Here is a 27,731-nt window from a genome sequence, read left to right on the forward strand (position 1 = left end):
GCCCAGAGAAAAAGATCTTTCTGTGATTTTATTATTAGAATATAAAGCCAACATATATAAACAACAGGACATGGCAATCTTACTCTGATTAACTCTCTCCAAATTTACCAAAACTTTGTAACTCAAAACCAGGTTCTCCATATGCCAGCCTCTAAATTACCTGACAGACAGATGGTCGAGTGTAAAAGCAAAATCAGTCACATCAATGTGGTAAGATGACTGAACAAGACCTAGGTTATTACCAATTACAGCAGTTCACTTACCCTATAGTAGTCCGTGCTGTACACATCTCTAGACATCCCAAAATCCCCAATCTTCACCAGTAGGTTCTCACCAACCAGACAATTTCGCGTAGCAAGATCCCGATGCACAAAGTGCTGTGACGCCAGGTAAACCATTCCAGCTGCAATCTGCTGGGCAATGTGAAGCATCTGGGACTGGGTCAGCTCAGCAGGACGGTTGCCTTCTGCCATCAGTACTGCATCTGGTCCATGTGCCCTGCACCAAAATACAAGCTGATTAAGTGATAGGCCACTTGTAAGCTGGAGAGGTGAAAGGCCTTAGTGAGCCTAAAACCACGCAACCGTCTCGCTCAAATATCATAACAAGAAGGGCTACAAATTCATTGGTGAAATACGGGAAAGTTTGTATCTTGGCTTTTTTCATTTACTGGTTTCCTTCACTGTGTGAAAGACAGGTGGTATGAAGAGCATTACACAACACGTGATATATTACTCATGGAAATAAGGCACATGTGTTCATAATAATACCCTTCTGTCCAAAACCACCACCCTTCTCCTGTTCCGTTCTAGTAATCTTTTGTGGAGAAAGGCTGGCAAATGTAGCTGTTTGGTAACTGAGGATAACCTTATCACTCTGTAAGAGTGAAAGGCAATAGAGTGAAAGGCAATGAAGTGGCATCCATAGCATCACTTTTCCTATGACCGGCATTCCTTGATTCCTACAGGGAGACAGGCCATTGACCCTTCCATCTTTTCTTATAGAAGAAAGAGCTAACTTCCTTCTGAGATGCCATCTGAGAAACAAGAGCAGCAATTTTAGATTTACACTTCTAATTTCCTATCCAAATGCATAGCAGGAAACCATTTTTGCTTATTTCATCACCAAGGGTGAGTCCTGCCTGAGATGGGAATTCTTGACAATAGGAAGAGCACACAAAACAGACACTATTTGGAACAACTAAACAGCTTCAGAAATATGAGCTTTTCAAGACCTAGCAAGTCCCTAAGATGCAATACTGATTGCATTTACTGATTAATGAGAAACTTATACACACTCCAGCAGAAGGAGAGCCATTTTGCATTTGGAAAGCCCAGCAAAGTACTGGAACACATGTGCTTCACCCATCTTAACTACGTTAGCTCTGGTATACAGGTGTAACATCCTAGTATCTTGAAGATACAGATATAAACATTCCTACACACAACACTTTATAGTAAGCATTACTAGCTAATCCTTATCCAATTAATGAGGTCATCTGGCAGTCATTCCTCATTTGATACACCTTATAATATTCTGAATAACCCTTTCCACCCATTCCATTATTCTGGATTTTCAGAAGCCCTTTTTATTCCATTCCTGCGGACTATTCTTTCTAAGAGACCACCTCTCCTCTTCCCTCCTCAACTTTTTTTTTTTTAAAATACTCTAGAACTGATTTTTATTTTCTCTCAAAAGCCCTTCCTTCCTACAAAAAGGAGTTTCAGAGAATCACCTTTCTAATCAATAGAGGTGAGGCCTTAATTCATCCCTAGGGGAAGGGCACAGGAGTTTGGAAAAGAGTTGCAAATTAATCAAAATCTGTGAGATCAAATCTGACACTACCTATTAGAAATATGATATTAAAATTGCCCCAAGGGAAGAACTTCATGAGCAAAGTGACAGATGTGAGAAAGAAACGAAGGAGGTGTGTAGCATTGCTGGGACTGCATCTGGTACCAGGCAAAGACGCTCTCTGCCACAGGGTACATACAGGCAACAAACTGGTCTGGGTTGGGGGGAAATAAACAGGAGGATATGAAATCTCCAGCCAAGACTCACAGGCAAATTCCTACTGAAAAGCACTGTACCTTTTCATTGCATGGATTTTTTTAATGACTGCTCTGAGACATGAAGCTCTGAGTCACTAAATTAGAGAACTCTTCATCTTTCGCTAGCTTCCTTGAGGACATGGCCTGTATCTAATGAAACTTTTGGATTGTTCTTAACACTCCATCCACCTTGCTTGTCCTCTTGGTGCTGGCTGTAAATAAGGTGCTCCTCAGTGTCTGCAAAAGCCAGGAACATTGACAGAGATTTCTTTGGATCCACATCTGCCTCCACTCGCCAGAACAAGCACAGGGCAGGCACGACTTTGAAGCTTTAGTCCTAGATCTGAAACAGCCTGACAGCAAGGCTCATTTGGGTTAAATTTCGGATTCTTTTTCCCCCGACAGCCTTTGGTGGCGCTGCAGGGTAAGAAATACAGGCCTTACAGCCCACTTACAACTAACCTCTGATCTGCAGCACAAGCTGCAGCAAATGTGAGAGGAATGACAAATCGGAGCTTAGGTTTAACAGCTTGTCCCAGCATAATCATTTTATGTTCTAAAGACAAGGGTTGATTAATAATTAAAAAAAAGAGAAGAGCTAAAGTAGGAAATACACTGTCTGCTAAACTACCTTTCTGTACAATAATTCAAAATCAGAGTTACGAGGTAAGAAAAGGCCAATCAAAAAGAATCAAAGAATAAGTATTTCTTATGAAATAAGAAATTACTTCATATCAGCTGCAAATCTGGCTTCTTCTAATGGAAATTCAATGTTCTAAAAAAGTACTGGGATAGCGTCTTAGGAAACTGCAGTTCTCTCCTGATCCACAGCAGAGGTCCAAGTAGGCAAATGTAAATGCCCCAACATGGCTCTGACAATATACTTAAATCCTCTGCCAGAGAGACAATCAGTCTGGGAAAAGCAGTAGTGTTTGCTCTGCACCCCCAGTTCAGGCCCCAGTCTCCCTGCCAAACCTGGCAGCCCTGCCAATAAGGGAGGATGCTAGTTGATGTCATTTGCTTTTACAGTGTGGCTATTTGTTCAGTGGAGATTAGAAAGACAGCAAACTGATTTCACATAGGGTATCAACAATGCATAAATGGCGACACTAGCAGTGACTAGCCATTTCAGTCAGATAGAAAATCTGAACCCATTTAAAGGGACGTCAGTTTTGATTGTTTTACAGCTTTGTCACAGATATCTTTCCAAAATGGTGGTAACCGTAGTTATCTTCGGCAGGAGAGATCTCAATACATTGAAATGCCTTTGTGATATCCTTTGATGAAAATGACATAGAAGACCTTGAAAGAACAGTCCCTTATGCAAATGTTTTTTTTACATAGGAGCAAAAGCTGTCTCTTAACTGCTTATTTTTATGTCAATGAGTGCAGGCTAGTGGAAATGGCACATACACAAGGCCACTTTTCATAACTTCCTGGTTCATGAGTTACCTATTATTGTGAACCTTAGGTATCATCTATTTATTTATGACTGCTTTACTGCCAGATTTCCATTTCTGATGCACATCCCTGAACAGCTTTATGAAATAAAGCCCTAATCCGGACCCCAAGATGTAGCATTTTCCATCGCACTGAAGTTTCCACGGCTCACAGTTTTCTTGCTTCAGATTAATGGCAGTCTTTCCAAAACACTGAGAGGAGGGAAAAGGGGTTAGATTTCAAAAGCTCTTAGACGCCTACAGATAGTGATAGGTGTTGAGTGGGATCTTCCCAAGTGCTACCAGAAAGCCTGCAAGAAAATGATTCCTACTGTAAGATTTATAACCAAACATTTCAGAATACACTGAAATATATTTGAGACAGTATTTCTTTGGTTCTCATTCCTTTGGTGCAACGGATAAGGCTTGACTTGATGGCACTACCAAATAGGTGAAGAAACAATGAGCCCCACATCCCAGTACAGAAGACAAGAGTTGCACAAATTTGCACTCCTAGGTATCGGCATTTTCCAGTGGTAGTAGTTAATTTGACATCAAGTACCAGTAACACCTACCTTCTCTGCCCACTTCTGGCTCAGCAGCACAATATGAAGACAAGAGCTGCACAGATTTGCACTCCTAGGTATTGGCATTTTCCAGTGGTAGTAGTTAATTTGACATTAAGTACCAGTAACACCTACCTTCTCCGCCCACTTCTGGCTCAGCAGCACAGTATGTGTTCATGGATTTACCTGAGGAATTTGTTAAGATCTCCGTGCTTCATATACTCAAAGACCATGATGAGCGGATCACCCTCGACACAGACGCCGTAGAACTTGACGATGTGCTCGTGTTGCAGGTTAGTTAGCAGCTCTGCCTCACGGTGGAAGTCCTTGCGGGCATTGTCGCTGGCATCCTTCAGTGTCTGGTGAAGAAAACGAAAACGTAAGGAAGGAGAGATGTTAGCAGAAGGTAGCGAACATGTGGGATGGCACTGTAAGGGTAAGATAAGGACACTCTACTGCATAAAGGATGGAGGAAGTACTTTCTTAATAACTCTTTTAGAAATGCAGATGTAATGTTTAAATGCAATTAAATAATGGCAGTACAATTTTCATTCTCCTGCCACACATCATCCCAAACAATGATTCTTCTTGTAAGAGGATGTAGGAATACTCATGATCTTACTGTGCCAAGTGTTTTCCAAACACAGAACAAATAAACTGATCTTATCCAAAAAATATACTAGTACACAGCTGGTTCATATCCTTTAGCATTTAACCCAGGCAAACCCTAGTATCCTGTTGGTATTTACCTTTCTCGTAAGTTCTGTAAAATAAAACTCTGCTTGCTTAAAACACTTAGTGGGAACGTAGATGCATTCTTTATGTATTACTAATGTCGCTGTTGCTGATGTTGGCCCCTATGGTGTGCTATACATTAGGTAGATTTATACAATGATACGTCCCTGGACCAGAACTTACAACCTGAGACTTCAGCCAGCAACTCCTTTGAAAGTCAGTAAATCTACTCACATGCCTAAGATTAAGCATATGTATAGGTAACTGGAGGATCAATCCTAAATTGATAGACAGAGAGGAAGCAGATGCAGATCAGAATTCTAGGGTGTCAATTTTTCTCACCCCCTTTTATTTATACAGCTCTAAACTCTTGCATATTTTCATTTTCAAGGAAATGTATCAATACTGGATCAAATAGGAGGCCTAAATGTTGTATAATGAAATAATGCTAATTTAACTGCCACACATAGGCAGTTTCAGATCTCTTCTTAAGAACTACACTTCCTGAGCAAGAAAACACTTTCATGCACCAAAAAAAGCAAATTCTGACACCAATTAAATGAGGAATAATTATAATTGACAATAAACCACTACTAGGCTCTACCTTCAAAAGGTACAGTGGTTGCACTATATTAATTCAAACAATAGTTTTAAAACAGTAAGAGAAAGATAGCAGGTTACCAATGTTCACCAATTATTATTCACAGAAACTGCTGTCTGGGCTCTGTACCTCTGGATTTTAACTACATCTAGACTTAATACAAAGGAAGATAAGACACAAAAGTAGTGGTATTGCTTTAACTAAAGATGTTTTTTCCTGGCAATCTAGTCACTTTATTTTCTACCCTGAATTCATATACAGAGCATGGGACCAACCACACTCATCAGAACAGACACAGAACAAGTTGATACTGTGCAATCATTCTGCCAACAACCCAGTTTTTAGCTGCAGTAGTCATCGTTTGTTCAAGCTTCTTCTTTAACAGAGACAATTCTGTCCACTTTTCTAGTATTATACATATTAATGTATGAAGAAGGGACTAAAAGATCACTGTCAGAGAAAACACTTGCTTTACATGTGAAACTGCAACCACAGGTCTTGAAAAATGAACAGCTACCATAATAAGGTTCAGATGGAGGGACAAGAAGCAGCACAGACTGGATAGCCATCTACCAAGTTCAGGGGCTTTTCCCTGTGGATTTCAGGCTCTATGGATCCTAGAGGCAATAGAAATCACTCATGCCACAGATGTCCCTTCCCTGAGGGACCCACTTATGAATCTCATGTGTCTTCAGGCCCAGAACGCTTCTTCCACAAGTTTTACCAGTAATGACGCAACAAGGATACTGCATCATCAAAGCTTTACAAGCTATGATATATTAGTATACATAGCTATATCATCTAAGGTGGATACCAAATTGGCTTCCTACTATGGTCCCCACACAATCACATCTGAATCAAGTGAGGACTGAAATTGAAATGTCTTCCAATGCTTCCGGGCTCTGGGATGATGCTTTAACATGATACAGGCACCAACCCACAGTCCAATCTATGCTATATAATGAAATCACTGGGAACAATTCTGTTGTCACTTGAGTTTCCTTTGGTGGTTTCATGCATAAAGAAATTGGACTGTATTTCTCCTCAACAACAGAATTAGAAAAACAATTCATATAAAAACCATTTTTAAATAAAAGCAACCTGGAAAAAAATTGACAGGGAGAAGCATAGACTGATCCTCTTTCCAGCACGCTCTTTCCCTAGAAAGACAGTAAAAACACTGAGAGCTCTGCCCTGTGAGGATGGCATACTGTATATTTCAGAAGACGCTTTTTATCCCACAGAAACAGCAAAATTATCATATGACAGAGCAGTTGCCATGGCAATTACACATTTTCTGTCAAACAGCAAAATGCAGAAAGGTCTAAAACCCAGGTAAAACTCAGGCAGTGTTTCTACAACCAAGGGACGACTTGAATTTCTGTCACCCACCATTGCTGCATTATTTCATGCAGCGCACAGAACAGACACAATGCATGAGAGATAGCTGACACAGTCAGGCAAGGAGGAGACTGGAAAGTGAAAAAATTAATACGTATGTAGAATTTACATAGAAATTACAGTGACTAATGCATTTAGCTTGTTCTCAGTGCAAGAGAAAAAATAAAACCAAAATAAAACCGTAAGAGCACAAAGAGAGAAAAAGACATATTCATTATTATTATCACTACTGACAAGTACACCAAAGCTCTGCATACAAAGCACTCTCACCAGTCGATAGTTTTTCCTGAGTAGGAACTGAGATACAACCACATGTACTTTCCAACCACTCAGGTCAGCAGCTAAGGAGGAGGGACACGCTCCCTTGGGCAACAGAGGGACTCCCTGGCTGTTACAGGAGCTCCACATCTGCTGAGTTCATCCTTGTGACAATCGGAATGCCACCCCATGCTTATTCGCCTCCACAGAGTCCTTGCCCAAGTATCCACGTACCATCTGGTCTCTGCAGACCTCTGCTCTGTAGCGGGTGCAAACCACCAGCTCCTTAGTCCACCTCAGCACCACATAGCTGCATTCACGGGTGAGTCAGAACAAGAGCAGGGGGATGTGGCTCTCACCAACATCAGTATGACTTGGTAATGAAACTCTCACAACAGCTGTCCTTTATACTGTTTCAGCCTTCCCCTATGAAATCCTTACTACTGCTCCCCATCACCATACAAGAGCTGAGTGGCATATTTCCTCAAGAAATGAAGGAGTGGGTTTGACCCTTCTCTGAACTGAAGACCTGAAGAGTTAGAAACATTTCATTTTCCTCTGCAGGTACCATGGAAATGTTCTTCACCTCACGCACACAGCAGTCTGCTAGCTGAGCACAACCCTGGAGCAGTGCAGGGTGAATCCCCCTCCAACCTCCCAGGGGAGCCAGAAGCAGCTGCTAACCTGTGCCCTGACAGTCATCCTCACCTCCAGCGCCAGCCAGGTTAAACTAGTGTAAGTCTATGCCTGGGGACCCAGCCCTATGAGGAGACAGTACTGATCCAGGCCTGAACAACCACTGTGGCATGGCAAAATGGCCTGCAAGGAAATTATAACTTTTCCTTCCTCCACCCTCTGTTCTTTAAAAGTGCCTGCAGCAAATGGTGTACTGATGTGATGTGCAAACTCACCTGGTGGGAAGGCTAGTACAATGCCCACGCAACCAGCTTAATCTGTGGTTAAGCTCTCTGCTCACAGGGTTTGACCCACAGAAAGCAATTCCAAACACTCAGTGCTCCCCCAAAAAGCGTGATGGTCGAAACAAATTTAAACAGATTGTCTTTCTCCTCTTCCAAGCAGCAAAAGCTCAAGCACTTTGGGTTGTTTATGCTAAGCCTGAGTTTATATCTTCGTAGATTCTTCTGGGCCTCTTAGCTCCTAAATAATTTGCTGCCACAACATCAGCATTTCAGAAACTGACCGGCCAAAAAGGAGAAGGATGCATGTTGAGTCAGTGATGCTCAGGGCCAGGCGCAAACCACGCAGTTGCCCAGCAACAGGCAGGGACAGGCAGCCAGCGGGGACCACCAGACCTCCTGACATCCTGATCCACCCCGTGCAGGTGAGACCATGCCTCCTCGCTGCCGAAATCCCCCTGGCACTGCCTTACTCCTCACCAAGTACATATTCCCACTGGGCTCACGGATTCTATTTCATGGAGACAGGTGTGTTGTGGTTTTGCCCATGGGGGTGAAGCTCTCTAAAGCCCTTGCTGTGTGCCTGGAGGAGCTGCCCTCCGCTGCTGGCATCCAGGTCTGCTCCTCTAAGACTAAAAACAAATAAAAATGACATGTTTTCACTGCCAAACCCTATGCCCAGTGGTGGGGTCTGGACACAGTCCTCTGGCTCTCTGCACACCACTGAGGCCCTATCCCTTGACCTCCACTGTGACTGGAGGATACCTGCAAGCTAGGGTTGGTACCACAGTGAAAGAGAGAAGCGCCAGGCAATTAACCCCTCAGTTATATGGGGATCAATCCAATGGCACAGTTCGCCAAAAAATTCGCTCTTTGATGGCAGCCAGAGTCACATCTTCAAGAGCCAACGTGAGAAACATAAAATGGGCATAACCCGTCCTCAGAGGCAATTCTTCCCACAGCTGCCTGCAAGATCCTTATTAAGGACACTACAAAGAGTGGATTTGGTAAAAAAAAAAAATAGTACGACAACTGGTCCAGAAAACTGATAGATTTGTCATCTAAATCCATAGAGACACCTCTCCCTTTAAAGGCTGAGAGCTCTTCCTTGTGAATTACACTGAGAAAGAGCAGCACAGAGTGAGCGCGGCGCAGCATTTAACAGCAGAAGTGCTAGGCTCCATTTGGTCAGGACTTTCAAAGGGAGCAAGTGAATGGAAAGACTTTTATTTTGCTATCAAGCAGTTCCCTGAAGGGATAGAGGAAAGGCAATTTCCACTCTAGCTTCACCAAATACAATAGAAAATTCATTCAGATCTAGTTTTGTCATCTCCTACCTCTTGCTTTCTCCTGTCTATGATATATCCCTTCAGGGCTTAATTTTTTCTCACCAGTCAACGTGACTGAACAACTCCCAAGTATCAAAAAGCTTGTAACCTTGGCAAACCCCAAAAACCTGTCATTTTTGATGGAGCAAGAAAGCACTCTACAAGTCCATCCTCCTTTCATGTTCTCTCAGTGCCAGATCCAAAACTCTATTTCTTGTTTCCAAATTAAAAAAGATGATCTACTCGACTTCTTTTACAGTATGGTTTGATCCAAAGTGTACACATGGTTGCCTAATTGTGACTGGTCAGATAAAATTATTTTCTGATCCCTAGGCACAGCCCAAATTCTAAATGTGTATTCCCTCTGCATCTAATGAGATACTTCAAATGCTGAATACCTTGTTCAGCTTTTGGCAGAACACTACAGATGGAGACAAGAGATTGTTGCCAGGGAGACTTTGCAGACTCTTAGAGTGTAGTTTCACTGATATTGTTTTCTAGCGTACATCCATAGCTGAGGTCAACAACCAACCTCAGCCCTTCCATTTGGGGGAACAAAAAGGCTTGGTACAGTGAAGCAGGTTTGGTGTCCAAGCTCTGAGATCAAGCTGGAAATCTTCTTACTCCTTGGTAGATTCCCAATGTACCCTGTAGTCTGTGCCCTTTAGGAGAACCAAACAAATCCCATTTTTTTCCCCCCCAGAAATGTGAGAACTATTCTGTATACTTGAAACTCCAAGGTTATGGCTGTTTTCATGTGGTTTCCTCCTCCTTTGGACTGTATTTTGGGAGAGTTGACTGGAGCGGTATAATCAAGAATCACTCCTCCAGGTCTGACATATCATGACTTCTGGATTTCCATACAGGCAGTGTTTAACAGCACATGACAATATTATCCACCAGTTTGTTATAACATTCCTGGCAGCTCTATTAATGACAATTAGCCACAGATAATTTCAGTGGCTGACTAAAAGAATGGCACAATCCTGAAAAAGAAAGGCTTTCTTTGACTAGCAATTATACACATAAGCTATTCACTTAGCTAGTAATAGATTATTTTTTTAGACACACATATATGTCACATGTATTTTTAATGACCTAGACATTATTTTTCACTAATTATATTTTAGATAGATCATAAAAGATTTTGCCCCTTTGTGACACAGTCTGTTTCCCCCCTTTTCCTTATGAAATTCAGCTCTCATTTTATAATCCACAGCAAGATCAAATATCACATTCTCTTAACACTCCATTAGCCTTGTGAACCCTTCCACATATATCAGAGCAGTTACAGTGGGCTACAGAATAGGCAAGCATGATCATTTACAAATAAAATAGCATTAGTTGCAACCATGAATTAATAATGGAAACCCTAGATTCTTTTACCTTCACTGCCACCAAGATCTTGTCCTGCTCAGGACAGAGGTTATAGCACTCCGCCAGAAAGACTTTCCCAAAGGCTCCTTCTCCCAGTTCTCTTTTGAGAACAATATTGTGTCGCTTGATGTGCTGCACAACTGTGAAAAGAAGACAAAACGGAGGTCAGAAGTTAGCTGCAAGGCCAGGAGGGGACAGGGTCCATGCTTAGAGCCACACGGAGACAGGGTTGCCTGTAGAGTGGGGCGCATGTTGTGGAAGGAATCAAACTGCCCATGCGTCATTCATTAGTGCTTTGTCCAAAAAGACCAAGTTCATATATTTATATTTGGAGAGTAGAGCATTTGCTGGATAAGAAGACATGGAATTAAGAGTCACCTGGGAAAAGGCCATTTATAATCGTGTTAGGAAGACTGCTGCAGAGCATACATACAGCCAATGATGCCTTTTTTAAAACATGAAGACAAAGAATCAGAAAACAAAACAAACCTTTCTCACATCACTTCTGTTTTTGTACCTCTAACAATAGCTGAACTCTCTCGTCCAAAGCCAAAAAGTTTTAAAATGAACCTAATCCAAGAAAACAAAATGTGCCCTCTTTCAACTAAATCTAACTTACTCTCTGGTTCTCTTACCACTTGTTCAACTGCTATCCCTCTCTGTGCTATACTACAGTTACAATAAGACAGAAATTTCATTCTCACAAACATGATTTACAGTATTGCTCTGAAGTAAAAGAAATAAAAGATGGACAAAGGTTTCAGTCAGCATAGTGGACAGTACCTTAGTTGCATTGCTGCCCAGAATCAATTAACTCAGACATTAAAGTCCTTGAGCATTTTTATTCAACTCATTTTACATTTTCCTTTCAGCATAAGCTTCCATTAAAAGATTTAATATTTAAAAGACTGTACCAAATTTTGTAGAATACACTATCAATTTGCAATGTTCAAGCTAAATAAAGCAGCTGTAAGGGCAGTTTAACTGGCCAACTCAACAGGGCTGACAGCTTGTGTTGCTGAAATTGTACAAAATAGTCAGCATCTACTGATAAATTTAACCTCAGTGCATTTAGCTGCATTTGCAAACACTGAAATTTAACCCTGCCTGGACAAAGCCTATTTGCAACTTAAATCCTAAACACAGTGAAGTAAATAGTGGTGCACAGACATCAGGCCAGCTTCTGCAAAAGCATGAATCTCACCTCAGCTGCTTAACTGCAGGGACCAGGACTGAACCCTGCCAATAATTTAAGATATATTCAGATGCAGACCAACGCCTGCCTCCATGCTTGGCCACACGCCTGTTCCAAAGTGGGTGACCACTTACGCAGAAACCACCTTGCCTCCATTACTAAAAGGTGGAAAACGGAGTGCTGCTGGTAACAGCAGTGGGGAGAAATGGCACAGCCTGTCCCCATTGCTGTCACCAGCATTTGGAGAAAGGGCCCACATCCTGCAAGAGAAAAATATGTGTGTCCCACACCCTGAGCCTACGGCGACATAACCCGAATGCACTGCATATAAATGCACTTCGTACCCACATGCATGCATGCGAGGGGAGCCCAGTGCTGGAGCAAGCCAGGAGAGTGAGAGATGTCCCCAGGCGCCTCCATCATAAGTCTGCCAGGCAGGCAGCGCACCCGAGGAGCAGACCTCCACCAGACCAAGCTGGCACCTGCCAGAAACCCCCAGGCCAGCACACAAGCAGGCCCACCATGCCCTGGGAGCGGAGTGAGCAAAGCCGGCTTGTCCCCATGCCACACCAGACCCACCAGGGCTTGTTCCAGTCCCCGCAGCTGGCAGCTGCAGGGGGGGCATTGCCCACCCCCTCCTCCAACGCCAGGTCTCCCGGCAGAGGCCACACGTCCCATTAGCAGCTGAGTACACAGGAAATGAGACTGCAAGGTACCATGTTTTTCACTCTTGTCAAACTCTGGTCTAGCGTAAGATTAAGTTTTATCATGGTGATGCATTTATATGGGTACACTTTGTTTGGCCAGCTACCCGAGCAGCTCCCCTGCAGTCAGTAGGAATTTGCTTTTCATTTTCATTTCCCGCTCAGCACTGGCTTTTCAAGGAAAGCAGAAAATGCAGTCAGCACAAGACATGGCCTGAATCAAAACACACCTTTTCCCCACAGGCACGAGTTCACTGGCATCCCTCGCCTCTGCTAATACTGGTCACAAGGCAGACACACAGGGAGGACTGCTGCCCCCGCACGCAGCCTGAGCATGGGAGCATGGCACACCTCGTGACCTGTGCTTTAAAAAATGCTTACTAATAAATGAATACTCCCCCCTGCTCCCTGCCAAACCTGCCATTCAACCCTGCCTCTTGGGGAATTCTTCTCTTTCCCTCTGCTTGACCAGTATCACCAGGAGGATCCCTTTCTTCCTTTCCTAGAGAGAGAAGTTCAGCTCCACATTACCAGTGTCACCGTCTTGAAATGCCCACAAAGCCCACAGACAGGGAGTAGGGCTGAGATCCTGTCCTACTGGTGTCAGCAGCAAAACTGCAGCAGAGGCAGTTTTTCACTTGGTTCTCTCCACAGCTGCCAAAGAGCTGGTGATGAACACAGCTGACTTTCTGAATTCTGTGTGGGTCCTCTGCATTTTGAACCCAGCACACCCCCAGTGTTGGCCCTAGCAGTATGAAGGTTTTTTGTGAAGTTCCTGGAGGACTTCACAAACAATAGAGTAAAAATAAATAAGAAACATATCAAATACTTCTCTGTAGTACACTTAGAGCTGCTGCTAAATCATCTTACATAAACCAAGCATTTGAATAAACAACCCATCCCATAAACCAAACTGTCAAAACTGAAACACAGCAAGCTGCAGAAGAGATCTGCACGGAATATATTTGCAACTTGTCACGCTCTATCCATCCCTGTTACCTTTCTGAACTGCACCGAATTACTAAACAAATAAAAAATTACAGTAAATGTGACTAAATGGGCAGAGATTAAATATAAGAACAATGTAAGTAAATCAAACACATATGATGTGACGGAAATATAAACTAAGCAAAAAATCCGTTTAGCACACTCAAGACCCCAGCCATAATGACACTGTCTTCAGTGGGAGGAGATTTTAGCAGGAGATGATACACTGAAAAATTCAGGTCAAAATCTGCTTTCAGTTAATATCAGGATAAAGCCAATTATCTCTGTTGAAGTCCAAGAGATTATCCTGGATTTACATTGAAGAAACAAAGCAGAATTTGGCCAAAGAGGTGGCATAACTGAATTACCAAAGAAGTGGTCTCATAACATTGTCTCACAGGCAAAGATACACAAACTTTCAAAGGGCAGCTATGTATTTTCCTGCTTTTGACTCTAAATGGTGATTGCCTTTGAGCTGCCATTTGTACTTTTAAGAGCACATCATCCCTGGTTTAAAAGATCTTGTCTGATTACTGTAAAAAATATGTTACATTAAGCTAAAAGCTAAGTCGAGTTGAAACGCTTAAGAGAAAAATGAAACATAAAATATGAAGTGAGACCAAGCAAATTAAACAAGGGTAGATGCTGAAAAGAGGCTGTGGTGTTAAATAATAACCACACAGCTGTGCGCATAGAAGCAGGAGGCTCCCACGGATGACTGCAGGGAATCGGCTGGCAACAGGAAGCACAACCACAGAAAAGGACTCTCTTCTCATCTCGAGGTCTCAGAGATATCCCACCAACTGAGCTGGACTGCCAGGTATTTCACTTACTAACAAACAGCACGTCGCACTGGAAGTGATACATCAAAGCCTTATCCTGCAAACACTATCTGCAGGCATGGGATTGCACTCCCCAGGTAACCTACCTTTGATGGTGAGGCTGAATAGAGAGGGTCAACACCATGTTCTGGAGTGGGTGCCAGCAAAACAGGCAACTCGGGATCACCTCACCACATTGAATTCACTGAGTTGGATGTGACTGATTCCAGCCACGGACAGCAGGACACTCAGCAGTATAAATTATTAAAATGTTTCTGCACATAATTAAAAAGTGAAATGTTGTGACAGAGTGAAAGTGTTTTCCCCTTGGTCACAAACAATACACCTGAACATTTTACCACCACATGTGACCATTACACCACCTAAGCTGACCTTCCACACAGCACGGAGCATAGTATTGAGTTAAATGACTTGTGCTTGGCAGGAGACTGCCTCCAGAAAGTGGCTGTGCCAGTCCTGATTTCAAAGTCTGAACTATTCACTTTCCCTAATGTGTAATCATTTTCATTGCTAATAAAAATGAATGCCTTTTTCTTTGTCTCTTAATTTTTAGCTTGTCTGGCTTGCATCTCCCTCCCTTGGGTTTTAGGAGACTTTCTCTGCTAGCTTGAGCGGCCTTTTAAGGTCTAGTATTAAATATACATAATCAACACTCTTGTTGCTCTTCTTGGTAAGGCAAAGAGATGGAAGCCACTCCCAGGAAAACATTTTCTCCAGTTCACCAGTCATTTTCATGGCTCTTCTCTGGAAAAAATTTCAACAACCTTTTAAAAGTTGTTTCCAGTTGTTTTACCCAACTGGAAGTCACATTCTTATATCACTCGCCACAAGGTTGTGATAAAAACATAAAATCAGCTCCCTATATCTCTGCATGTCCAAAGATTACACCAGTCCTTTTAAGGCTGGGTTTCTTAAAGAGCATGAAAATTACGTAGTTATGTGGTATACATGAGTGTGTCTCATCTTGAACACCTCACCCAATTACAATATCACATGTGCTGTAAGTTTCAGATGTGTTCCCATATGCCTTATGAGAACAGCAGAGCAGAGGAGAGATCTGTCCTTATGGAGAGGCTGCAACACGGACTCACTGCTTGATGGACAGTAAGAGCCACAGCAGACAGGCTCCATCATCACTGCTCACTGAACTACCAACACTAGAAGATCCTCTTGTGTTGCATGCCCACTTAAATAATCTGCTGAGACTGCTTTCTAGGATACTGTTCAAAATTTTGCTAGCAGTACACACGTGGAACGGTCTTGATGAAATGTGTTGTGTCAGGACTCTGAGAAGATAATGAGAATCTTCAAGATGCCAAGTAACCAGGCAAGGTAATGTTATAAACATATTTATAGTTGCATAAGAAAAAATGCAGCCGCAGAAAAGACTCAGCTTGTGATGTGACATGAGATGCCACAGAAAGACCTTTTGCAAGTTTCTGCATTGCTTCTCCCACCATTTCTCTTGCAATTGTGAAGACTCAACTATTTCTAAGATCTTGCTAGAAAAAACAGGTGTAAATGGCTGAGTGATTGTTCAGAAACTATATCAAATTTGAACAACATCTGTTATTCACATAAAAGGAGGGGTGGAATTTCAGAGAGAATCCCGTAGCAGGAGGATACAAAATCACTACAAACAGCAGACAGCAAGTCTAGCCTGATGGCCATCGGATTCTGCAGTAGCAGCATCTCTACAGTTCTGCATGCTGTTGCCAGAGTAGAAATTTTGGCATACTGAGATATTTATTATCTAACATGGCAATAAAAGCCAACAACAGCCACTTTTTTTTTTTTTTTAACCTTTTAACCTGTCAGCGTTGCCTGGATGCAGAAATAGGCCAGCTCAGTTCTGAGAGTATATTTCTGATTACTTGATGTATTTATCCCGTATGACATTCATTACTTATTATTCTCTATATATTTTTGTGTAGTGCTATCGTACCATATAGCAGCAACAAATTCTCATGCAAGACCGGTGCCCTTTTGTAGGTGCAAACAAACAAGCAGCATGTTTTCATATATATAGCCCACAGCTGAGATTCAACTCACACCTCTTTAACAGAAGGAAAATAAGCCGACAGAAAACCTACTCCTCAGGTACTCTGCTCTAAATGAAAGGTGCTGGTACAGCCTACAGAAAACGGAGTATGGAGGATCCACAGAAGAACTAGGTCAGAAAGGCACTTGGGCCTTGTCACGTTACCTGTACAAGTATGGCTTCTGAATCACTTTGAATTTTGTTTTGTTTCTTTGAAAAAGAACAGATTAATTCAACAGTTGTAAAACAATTATCCATGAGTAGCCATCAGTGATTTGCCAGATTTTTCAGAGGCATCAGACCCCAAGTGGGCCTTGAGGAGACATTTAATGGGCAAGTTGAATAGGCAGTGGTCTTCCTGGAAGAACTGGAAACATTTATGAAAGGCAAACCTGTGAGCACTCACAGGAATGGCGTAATTCCCAGAGATTTCCTAGCTGTCAAGAGCTACATCTGATGATAAATCCAATAAATCTGTGATTGCTGCAGCTTAACCTTTCAGTTGCTTCGTTTACAACTCAAATCCTCACAGGATCTATACTTCAAACCCCAGAGTTTCTGTTGTCTTGGCTGAGAATTAGGCTTCTCTTTGTGACATAGTGCTGCAGCTCCTGGGAGGGTGCCCAGACCTCCCCCACCTGCCCGCAGCGGCAGGGGCACCACAGCTCTTGCCCACTGTAAACTCATTTTGCTGTAGCTGGCGTGGCTCTTCTCTGACTGTAACTCAAGTGTTTGCTGTCTTTTGGGGTTAATATTTGATTTCTGGTGAGGCGTTTTATCTTACTCTTTTGTTACAGTAATTGATTTGTTTTAGTTGGCCAAGATCCTCTCAGTTTGGCCACAGGCAGGCATATTGCCATACTTGATTAGATCCTTATAATCAAGTAAGAACTACTTAATAATAAATTATAATAACAATGCTATCATTGTTTTAAATGCATGAGCCTTATGAGCTAAATTCACCCTTCAGGAAAACGTGAACTTGACAGGTTTTCCAGGCATGAATTTAACCTTGCATACGAAAACTAAGGTACATAAGGCCCTCAAGCCTTAGCAACCTGAAACTGTTTTTTATTTCAACTATAAATATTTATTAAATATGGATTTGATCTGTTACGTGCTAAAACAATCGGGATATATCAGAACAACTGAAAGCTAAGTTTGGCGCTCTATGTTCAGAATAAATAGCAGATATTAATCACTCTGCATTTCTCTTTCTGTGCTGCTTCCAGCCTACTAACAGCTTTTCAGCACAGCATGGTAAATCAGCTTTAAGCAGAAAACTGTGCTGGAATTTTGACCAAACATTGCCTTTGCAGACGTGTATACACTTAATTTGTAAATGCCAACCTCAATGCACTTCATCCAAAAGATTAATGATTGTAAAAGTTAAGGACTATTGTGTGTGAGCTGCTGTATAAAACCTCTGCTAGTATTATTTTATTGTGGCAAATCTGGTCCGTCTTCCATGTTTAAGTTAACTGGAGACAATGATCTCACCACCACCACCCTTCTCTTAGCTCACAGCAGGAAATCCTTTCCCTCAGCACGATACTAATCTTTAGGGATCTTCTGTGCTGCAGAAAGAGAAGCACTCAGCAAAGGATGGGGAAGTGCCATGTAGCATCTCTCATATAATAGACACTTGCAGGGGAGAAGGGCTAATAAACATACTGTCTTCAAAGTATTAACTCTTTTCTGTCTCTGTTTTCAGAAACAGGCATAGTCAGAAGAGCATCCCAGGATGCCAGTCTGAGAAGCAGGACCTGAAAGAAACATCATACATTCAGAGACTGAGCCATATTCAAGCTTGGCTTAAGTGGGTATAAAGGTGACATTCAATGGAGATTGCCCTATTTTTGGTGTACGTTTCTCTGCTTTGCTTTTTCTCTTCTCATTTTAAAAGGAAAAGGAAATAATTTTGTACCTTGATATAAGGGAGGACAGAAGGTTTTTACTGCTGGCCTTTCAAAAGGAAATATGAAAAGTAAATGGAGCTTTCCAGCCTGTGAAGGAATAAACCACGTGCTTACCTCACAGTCCCAAATTCTATCCCCTTATATAAAAGTTAAGCACATACTTAATCTTTACCTTTTGCTCAACTATTTTACTAAAAGATAGCATAGCATCTGATCTGCCATGTTAGATGGGTAGGTCTGCCCTGTTGCAGCTAATTGTGCGTGGAAAGAAAAGGGAACAATAGAGAAAACACCGTAGGTGCATGACAGAACGTAGTCTTTTATATATCACTTTTAAGCATATTATTTACCCTTTTTGTAATAATTTTTGTCCTGTTTCAGAGCACCTATTACAGTTCTATCACGCTGCAGCACACTGTGGCTTTCCATGAGCAAAGCTGAATCCTATGCATGCCCATGTTTTGCTTTCTTTGGGCCAACTGAGGTAAACTCCTCCCCTAGAAGAAGGCTCAGTCTCTGCCTGCTTCCTTTACTGCATACAGTTAAGGCTTTGCCGCTACGTGCTTACTTGCTCTTATGATTCTGTGCGTACTGCCCCCTTTCCTGGGTTTTTGCCATAAGTGGCCTTTAAACACAGAGAAAAGTTACAGGTTTGGTTATCTCCGAGGAGGACCCACAAAAGACACATAAAGACATCGGGCATTGCAAACTAACAAAAGAAGAAACCTTCCTCGCTCTTTGATCAGAGGTAATACCTCTGTATTATTCACTGAGAAACAAAATCAGCAGGAAGGAAAGAAAGAAAGTCTTGAGTGTTCCTATACACTGAAAAGGAAAGAACCTCAGTTTGCCCTCTGTCCTCCGGGGACGCAGAAGGGGTTAGCAGAAACCATTATACTGCCTCAAAGCCCGATGCGACAGGAGAGATGAGCAAAACTGTCATAAAAGGTGAATGGACCTGGAAAGGAGGCTATTCCCTTTTACAGATGTGCTGTCCTTCAGCATTTCTGTGGCCTGCCATGGTGAGGCATTTGTTGCTCTGCTTTTGTTTCACTGACAGGCTAGCACACCTCTTTGCTAGGGCATGCCATCTACAGAGGCTTATGTCCCCATAGGGCATCTCCCCCTGGCCCGTTACAGTTTCAGAATCCCACTGCTTATGGGTAACAAATGCAGTTGTAACTGGCAGCATATGCATGCAAGGCACATTCAGAAAATTCATCTTTACTGCTGGGCTGTGCCAGATACCTCTACTGCAGCCACAAAGCAGTCAAAAGATTATTACATTGTACTAGCTTGAAACAAAAGCCCTACAAGTTCTCACTTACAGGTCATCCAAATGAAGTCATGAAGGGTTTGCAAGACTGAACGTGCTGAGAGTTTTTCAGGATCAGATCCTCAACAACCGTAAAGAAAAGATGACTTTTCTTTTGTCTTGTTGCACATGCACTGGAAAAAATTCTTCCTCTGTTTCCATATGAACGTAGCACATGCTTCATTTTTCAAGCTTAAAAAGAAATGCTTATCGTAGACTACACATCACCTCCTCTGCTGACCTGGTTCTTCCATCCTGCATCCTCTGAAGGACTAAGACCATAAAGTATACGTTTGTTGTATGATAACACCACAAATTATTCCGTGTGTAAAGGTCATGAGGTTTCTACAGCCTGGGTGACTTCTCATCGTTCTCCAGGGTCTGACAACCTCCCCAAATCCTAGGGAAGGATGCAAATGAGACTGTGTCATGCCCCTTGCATTGAGCTTTGCTTAAGCAAACAGTGGTGCTCCTACATGGAACTGCACTGTAAATTACACTAAACCGTAACCCAGCAGGATTTGAGAACACTTCAAAGCCTTTTTTACCGGCAGCAGGATAGGTGCCTATTCTAACTGTCCTGATAGAAAACCCAGCCTGCCTCATGGATACAGTGAGAAAAGAAAAGCTGTGGCTTGACAATGGGAACAGCAGGACTTTCCCAGATAACTTCTCTTGCAAAAAATGTCATGTATTTTCTCTTCTCCCCTCTTGGATCTGCATGTTATTTTCATGTAACATGAAAACTAACACATCCAGCTAACAGATCTAGCAGAGAACATGAGAAATGTTCTTACACTCACTCGAGCTCTGGACTGTGTTATGTGTCAGTTGAAATTAAGTTTCTCTACATTTCAGACAAATAAGGAGGAGTCCTCCTCCTTTGCTAAAAAAAGTTTGGTGAGGGAGCAAAAGTCTCAACTACATACAGCCCTTGCAACTGGTCTGCACAACATACAGCCCAGGCCCACGTGCCCTTTAGTAGATCAGAGGCAATGCCATGCTCTGTATGCCCCCATGGCTGCAGACAGCAGGCACCAGTCGCTCAATAAGCACGTAGCCCGTCTGTCCAGCCAGCAGCCAAATGGAGGTAGGCTTAAAGTAGGAGCAGAGAGTGCCTCAGTTCCATGACAGACAACAAACCAACAGGTCTGTTTCTCAGCAAAGTTCCCTTCAGACATCTGTTTAAATAAGGGCTTTGTAAATTTTCACTGACACATATAAATCCCCTCCCACATATCAATAAAACTTTATTTTAGAGAAAGAGAATGAACACAGATACATTAATCAAAAGTTAATTATATGATATGTCAGCAGCTAATGAAAAACAAAGACCTGTACTCCTTTAGGACACCAACAGCTTCCCACAGGGTCCACTGTGATAATGAACTGTCAGAGCCCCAGTACCGACAGTGACAACACAACCAACCAACCAACCACTAAATGGGATCTTTTAAAGCTGTGGCCCATGACAAGGTTGAGGACAAGTTCAGTCTCTGCCAGTATGCTTTCAGCACCTAAAAGCATCTTGGGTTTGAGTTGATAATTACAGTGTGCTGAGCCAAGCAGCTGTCACTAAAGAACAGGAGCTGCCCAAATGAAGCAAAATGCATAGAAGTTTACTGCTGATTTATCACACAATAATGAACCCAGTTACAGCCTTTTGAGGCATGGAAGTGAAAGACAGAAAGAGGCAGGAAAAAAAAGAGGAAAGGGAGGAAGAAAGAGCTTTGAACATTTTGTTCCAGTCAGTTTCCAAGAAAGAGGAAAACACCAGGCGTGATTCAATCAAAGGATGCCCTCCCACAGCCCCGCTGCTGCTGGAGAAGTGGCCCACTGGGCAGATACCCGAGACACGTATTTCCCAAAGCACACAGACCCAGTCTTTGCTGAGACGTGAACTCTCGCTGACGGCAGCACACACACATAGCAGGGCAAACAAGAAGAAGAACGGCAGAAATGGCTGAATGATCTTTATTCAGGATCTGACATACGATGTCAGTATAATAAACATGACCTAAAGAAGAGTGTTACACTCATAAGCAGACTGAGTTGGCAGCTCTGACCAATTAGTACCAGTTAATTATATGGTGATAGCTAGTACACATGTATGATATTCTGTAAAAGCTTAATAGATGTCAACATAAATCATAGTCACCTTTTTACCCTGCACTCTTTATATTTGGGAAGTACTTACAGTTGAATCTTCTGTAATACTTGTTGCAGACTGAAATGAATGCAAATGTAATTCTGGCAGTCTCTGCAAGAAACCAAAAATGCATGGAACAGAAAAGTTCTCTTCTCACTTAGTGTTTATATGACTGGTGCTTTTAAAAAACAAAACTGTTTTGTTCCAGCTACTGTACACCATGATATTTACAGCAACTGTAGTCTGCACAGAACAAAGATAGGCAAAATGTAGGTTTTTTCTCCCCTTCCTTCTTAAGTTCAAGTTCTCTCCCAGAGCAATAAATACCAGCTGCCCACATACTCATGTACTTGGAAAGCATTTTGAGCAGCATTAACCAACACAAATGGCTACTACCTTTGTTGAACTGTAATGGCAGAATACCCCACGTGCTTATCAGTAAAGGAAATATTAAAAATTACCATCATTTTTATTGTTACCAGTGAAACAGCTGGATTTTTGTCTCAAGTTGCTTGGAACTGGCACTTGCAGCTAAGGAAATGGGTGTTGTCATTGATATGCGCGCCGTCTGCACTTAACTAAAACACTGAGGTACACAAAGCGTTATTGTTAGCCCTACAGACAAGATGTCACCAAGGTACATTAACAGACCACTTTACAAGCAGTGTTGATTAACTGCTGCCTCCTGCAAGACCACCGCCAGCAGGAGGGCAAGTACAGACCTGCTTTTAGGAGGGACTGGTCTGAAGCCTGTTAGGGAGCTGGAGGGCTACTTCGCCTTTTGGTAGTCCAACATCCACAAAATGGTCCTCAAGCAATTTTCAGGACTCTCTGTTTCTAGCCTGCCCTTCTGGTGAGAATTTTAAGAGGAAGGGTCAGAAGCTAACATAATTATTTATAAACCAATTTCAAGAATTATTGGATAGTTTTTCCAGTGTTTTCCCACGTACAACTCTCAACTAACTTATAGGCTAGTGTGTTGCTTTCACCATTGCTTCTGTCACATTTATTCTTGTTGTAACATTTTCTTCGATAGGAGAATGGTAATTCAGCCACATGTTCCAAGAATATAACAGGCTTTAACTGCAAAAATAACCATTACTGATTTGCATTTTTCCTTACAGAGAAACTACAGAGAGGCAACATCATTTGCTTCTGAAACCTAGACACACACACATAGAGATGAAAAGGTATTTGTCATCTGTGCTTTGGCAAACAACTCTTACGAGGCTTCTGCTGAGTGAATCCCTTTATCATTGTTTCCCCCACCTAGAAAATAAGGCCAGAAATCCTTACCTAGCTGTTTCATAACAGTGGGTTTTTTAAAAATATTAATTACTTTCTATTTGGACAGTGTCACAAAGCTATGAAGTGTAAGTTTTGTATTCATCAAAATTCTTATTTGGTATATTTTGAAAACAATGGCCTAAACTCCTCACTGCCATCACTTTCTTAATTTCAAAATCTCAAGTGGAAACTCTTCAGATATGGATTTGGCTGCAATGAATATTTTCTTTTATTTTTACAGATTCTGGCCTCCTTAAAGTTTAAGTGCATTATAACATAGTCAAAAATAAAAGCAACTGGAAAGAAAAAAATACATTCAGAAAAAAGACTTTACAACAACACTGTTTCTCTTGCACTGCCTTCAGTGTTATCTTGTATGCCACGAAACTAATCCTCCTCTCACTCACAAAATGTAAACTGGGAAGCTCAGTGGAGTCCTTCTAGATTAACAGTCACAAAGAGAAGCTGCTGAAGCAAGCAATTAAGAAACCCACAGCATCCCCTAATTTAAGACCCCCCCAAAAAAAAACCGACTTGCCATGAACAAAAGAAAATGTGAGGTCTGCTGCTTAGCTAAGTGCCCTAATTCTTTGCTTCTTCCAGTCTGTATGTTGTTAGTTTACAGTCTTTTATGTACCATCTTGCATAAAAATAAACAGGCCCTCAGGGATTAACATACCACAATCAGCACTTCAAAACTATTTGCTGTAGCTCCCTTTCCACACCTTCAAAAATGTAAACAAATAAAGATTTCTGAACAGGAGCTACTGGAATAATTTTCCTTCATATTGTGCCAAGCAGGCATCAGAAATGCCAGCTGTTGTGGAAATTGGGGAAAATGGTAAATTGCATCCTAATGAGGGCTATTCTAGCTAAGCATCTGAACAACATCATTGGGAAAAATCTCTTCTCAAGACTATTTTAAAAGGTATTTTTGCCCATAATTAACCAAGTTGAAAGCTAGCTACAGTAGCTAGGAGCAAGTGGTTCGAGAACCTGCATTATCCCTGCTACTGCACAAAAAGTACTGTGCTTTCACATATGGACGGACCTTGCTGAAAGCCCTAGTTAAGGACAGCCATGATGACTCCTGCTCCAGTTCAGCATTTTTAGTTCAAGCCCAGCTCTGCAGGAGTCTGATACAACTTTCCCAAATCAGTGACAGGTTTGTCACTGACATCGAGGGGAACCTGAAACAAGCAGTCTCACAGAAAAGATGTACATCTTGCCTCAGAAATACCTCAGAAATTGGACAAGTTGTGAGTTTGAATGAAAAGACAGTACATACACGGCAAATGTGCTATATGCTGCAGCTTTCCACCCAGCAATTCCTATCTGCAGATATACAGGAGAGGAGGATCATCCAAGCCATGGAGTTTATTGTCTCCAGTGAGAAGTGCAAGACTGTGCTTCTGATGGGCTTGAGAAGGGACACAAGGGAGAGATTAAATATGGGCAGGGTGCAGTATGAACTCTGAAAAAAAGAAAAGGAAGATGAATAAACTGCTCCAGTTCAAAAGAAAGGGAACCTCCAGACCTCAGTTGATTAGCAGTGCTAATCAGATTTTCTCCTGTTTTCTCACTTAAGCATTTTAGGTCCTGTTAATTTAGATTTCTTCATCCTGAACAGCCTGTTACAGCTGCTCAGGAACAAGCTAAACATCTGCCCTGCAAAGACTTCCCTTAAAGATTTTATACAATATTTTAATTAAATGCTATCCCCAGTACAGCAAGAATTTGTCCATATCCAAACCAGCGTCACAGACACTTGTTTCTGCACAGTGATGTTTTTTTCTGTTACACTAGACAATCATATTTGGGGTATGCTTAGGAAAAAAGACAGAAACTTTTGCTAGCTTATTTATCACTACTTCTTAGTGACTCAACTTTATTTTGATGCCACATACTGCACAGCTGCCGGCCTGTTGGAAATATTTCTGCATCCCACTTGGTTAGTTATCCTACAATTTCAAAAGCTTGTGATCTCTTATGGAAGTTTGCAGATGTAGTTCCCTCACCCTCCCCAGCTATAGCATAACAATGCATGCCAGAACATAGGCTCTGGCACAGACTTTGGAGACGGATGTGGAAAGGTTACACAATTTTGCAATAAATTCATTACGATCAAGCAGCACCAGTTAAAGCAATCACTCTCCTGGCCAAAGAAGTGAGGAAAACAAAAACAAAAAACCCAAGTCTTCGCTTTTCTGATGTCCTGTTGCATCAAAGCACAGGTTGCAACAAGCTGAGAAAGTGTAATGTGCTTCAACGTCTTTTTCAGTTGCTATGGTACAGTTTCTTATGGAAAATTCCTTGTTCTGCGTGATGTTTTTCCTGCCTCATTTGGGATGGCAGAACCGTTCCTTGTGTCACCTGAGAAACCGGGCTGTCAGTTTCCACCTATTGGTGAGAAAGAAACTCATCAGCAGCAGAACTCAATGGAAAATTCCTTGGGTAGAAGTTTCTGCGCTGGAGGCCAACATGACACCAGGGAGGAAGGACAGATGGGTCAGGGGCCAAGGGGGCCACACAGGAGATCTGGCTTCCACCTCAGGGTTGGCCACAGATTTCCTGCGTGAGCTGGGGCAAGGGATTTAATCCCTGGGACTCCCTGCTCGCGCAGGCAGGACAATGAAGCATCCTTCCCCCGTTCTTCACCCTGTGCTTGAAGCCCCAGGTCTGTAACCTGCCCACAGGCCAACTGACTAGCTCCAGGTTACAGGAGCAGGGCCATAGCCCAAAAGCTCTTCAGGCAGAGGTTATTTGCAGCTGTGGGGTCCCACAATGCTACGCACAGTGAGGTCTTGTTTGGACCTTGGGGCTCTAAAGCAACACATGCAAATAATAATAAATAATTGCATTGTTCTCCACTCGTAAGGAAAAATATCAACATAGGCAAGGAGGGAAAACTCCAGCTTTACTGTACAGCCAAGCAGGAAAAAACATTTGACTTTTAGAGGAGATCTGCAATCTATTTTCTGCATAAATAATAACCAAAAATTGCCAGAAACAGTATAAAAATCGTATTATAGCATCACACTAGTGATACAAAGCAATCAGGGATAGGGCCTTTTCACAAGGGGAATTTCTTTTATGGATTAGTTGGAAGTAATCCGATTTTAATGTGACATTTTTCCTGCTGGAATGTTTTTCCTTCCAATCAAAAAATAATTAGATTCCACCACTTTTGATTCATGACAAAACCAAAGCATGGTTTAAAAAAAAAAGAAAAGGCGTTAACATTTTAATGCAGTTGGATACCTGCCGTACTTCAGAATGCTGAAATTCCCATGGGCTCCCTATCGTGATGAGAAGAGCTTTTGACCTCTCTGAGGAAATGGGTTTTGAAAATAATAAATGCATAAGTGCTTGAAAAGAGACTCCTTTAGTAACGTCTATCATGAGAATGAAGAGCATTCAAGATGTGACAATGCAATTGCACTCCATGGGACAAATTTTCTGTTGGTGCCAATATTTAAAGCTCCATTGACTTCAGTGGAGTTTCACCCTTTAATCCAAGGTTTGGACTTGTTGGATTTCACTTGCAGTTACATACAACCACTTTTGTCTTTCAGAGTCCCTCCCCTTCCCAGATAAGTTCAACAAGAAAATTAATGGAAACAGGTGTAGGAATGAAAGAAAATGTGCCAAATATTAATTGAACACAAGTCAGGATATTCAAAATTTTGATTCCCACAGCACTGATTTCAGCATCAAGCCAGTCAAAAAATTTGACTGAAAAATATTAACGGTGTAAAATAAAGTTTCAAAGATTTGGCAGCAGGAAAATGTTGATTTTCAGTTACCTTTCTGGCTTTCTACAACAAAGAATCAAATTCAACATTCCAAAGTGGAAAAAGCTTCCCCCCCCAAAAAACCTCCCCCACAAAAAAATCTCACCCATAATTTTGAAACATTTGCCCAAATAAACTTTTTGTTTTAAAATAGCAATTATTTAAATTTTATTGAAGAGGCACATTTTTCCATTTCAACATTTCAATTCGAAACTTGAGACAAAATTGAATCAAGTGCGCTCTGCTTTAACTTATGTGCTGATTTTAAAGCAGAAAGTAATTTTGAAATGCTGAAATTCCCATAGGAGGAAAATTCTATTTTTGAACAGCTTTACTTCTGTGCATTTAAAATCTCAGCTATTACCCTGGAACTTTGGAGGGGGAGGAGTTGTACTGAAGATGGAATAATTCAGTAAAGGCTGCATTATTCTGGTTGTACAAAGTGGTAAAGGCACTAGGACCTTCCTCTCTCACTTTGCATTATGGTGGAGGAACCACTCTTTCAATGCTATCATCAGATGAAGAGCTGGATGCCAATCTCTTACAGAAGCCTCTGCAGGATGCCTGCACATCAGCACATTGCTCCACTGATCATTTTCCTCATTCTTATCCAGAGGGTACCAAATTTGACTTCCAAGAAACTTACCCAGTAAAAATCATGTGCAAGTGAAAAGGATGCGGAGAATGGAAGTTAAAACTCAGCTTTAAGCATGGCAAAGTTGTAAGGAAGATCTAATGAAGTTATAGAAGTTTGAACCAAAACCCAAGATTCGAATACAACTTACTTTTTACAAACTTTACATCCTGATCTGAATGCTATGAGTT

The 27,731-nt window shown here is 41.8% G+C and overlaps 1 protein-coding gene across 1 annotated transcript in view; it reads right to left on the reverse strand.

Moving 5' to 3' along the window:
* Positions 1-27,731, reverse strand: part of NTRK2 (neurotrophic receptor tyrosine kinase 2) — a 204,559-nt gene that overhangs the window by 40,689 nt on the left and 136,139 nt on the right. The window contains exons 12-14 of the mRNA XM_050912895.1: positions 10,683-10,813; positions 4,243-4,415; positions 264-498 (exon numbers count right to left, since the gene is read on the reverse strand). Of these exons, the coding sequence (XP_050768852.1) occupies positions 264-498; positions 4,243-4,415; positions 10,683-10,813 (539 nt within the window). The remainder of the gene's footprint in view (positions 1-263; positions 499-4,242; positions 4,416-10,682; positions 10,814-27,731) is intronic.

Source organism: Gymnogyps californianus, chromosome Z, assembly GCF_018139145.2.
Source record: "Gymnogyps californianus isolate 813 chromosome Z, ASM1813914v2, whole genome shotgun sequence".
NCBI lineage: Eukaryota > Metazoa > Chordata > Aves > Accipitriformes > Cathartidae > Gymnogyps > Gymnogyps californianus.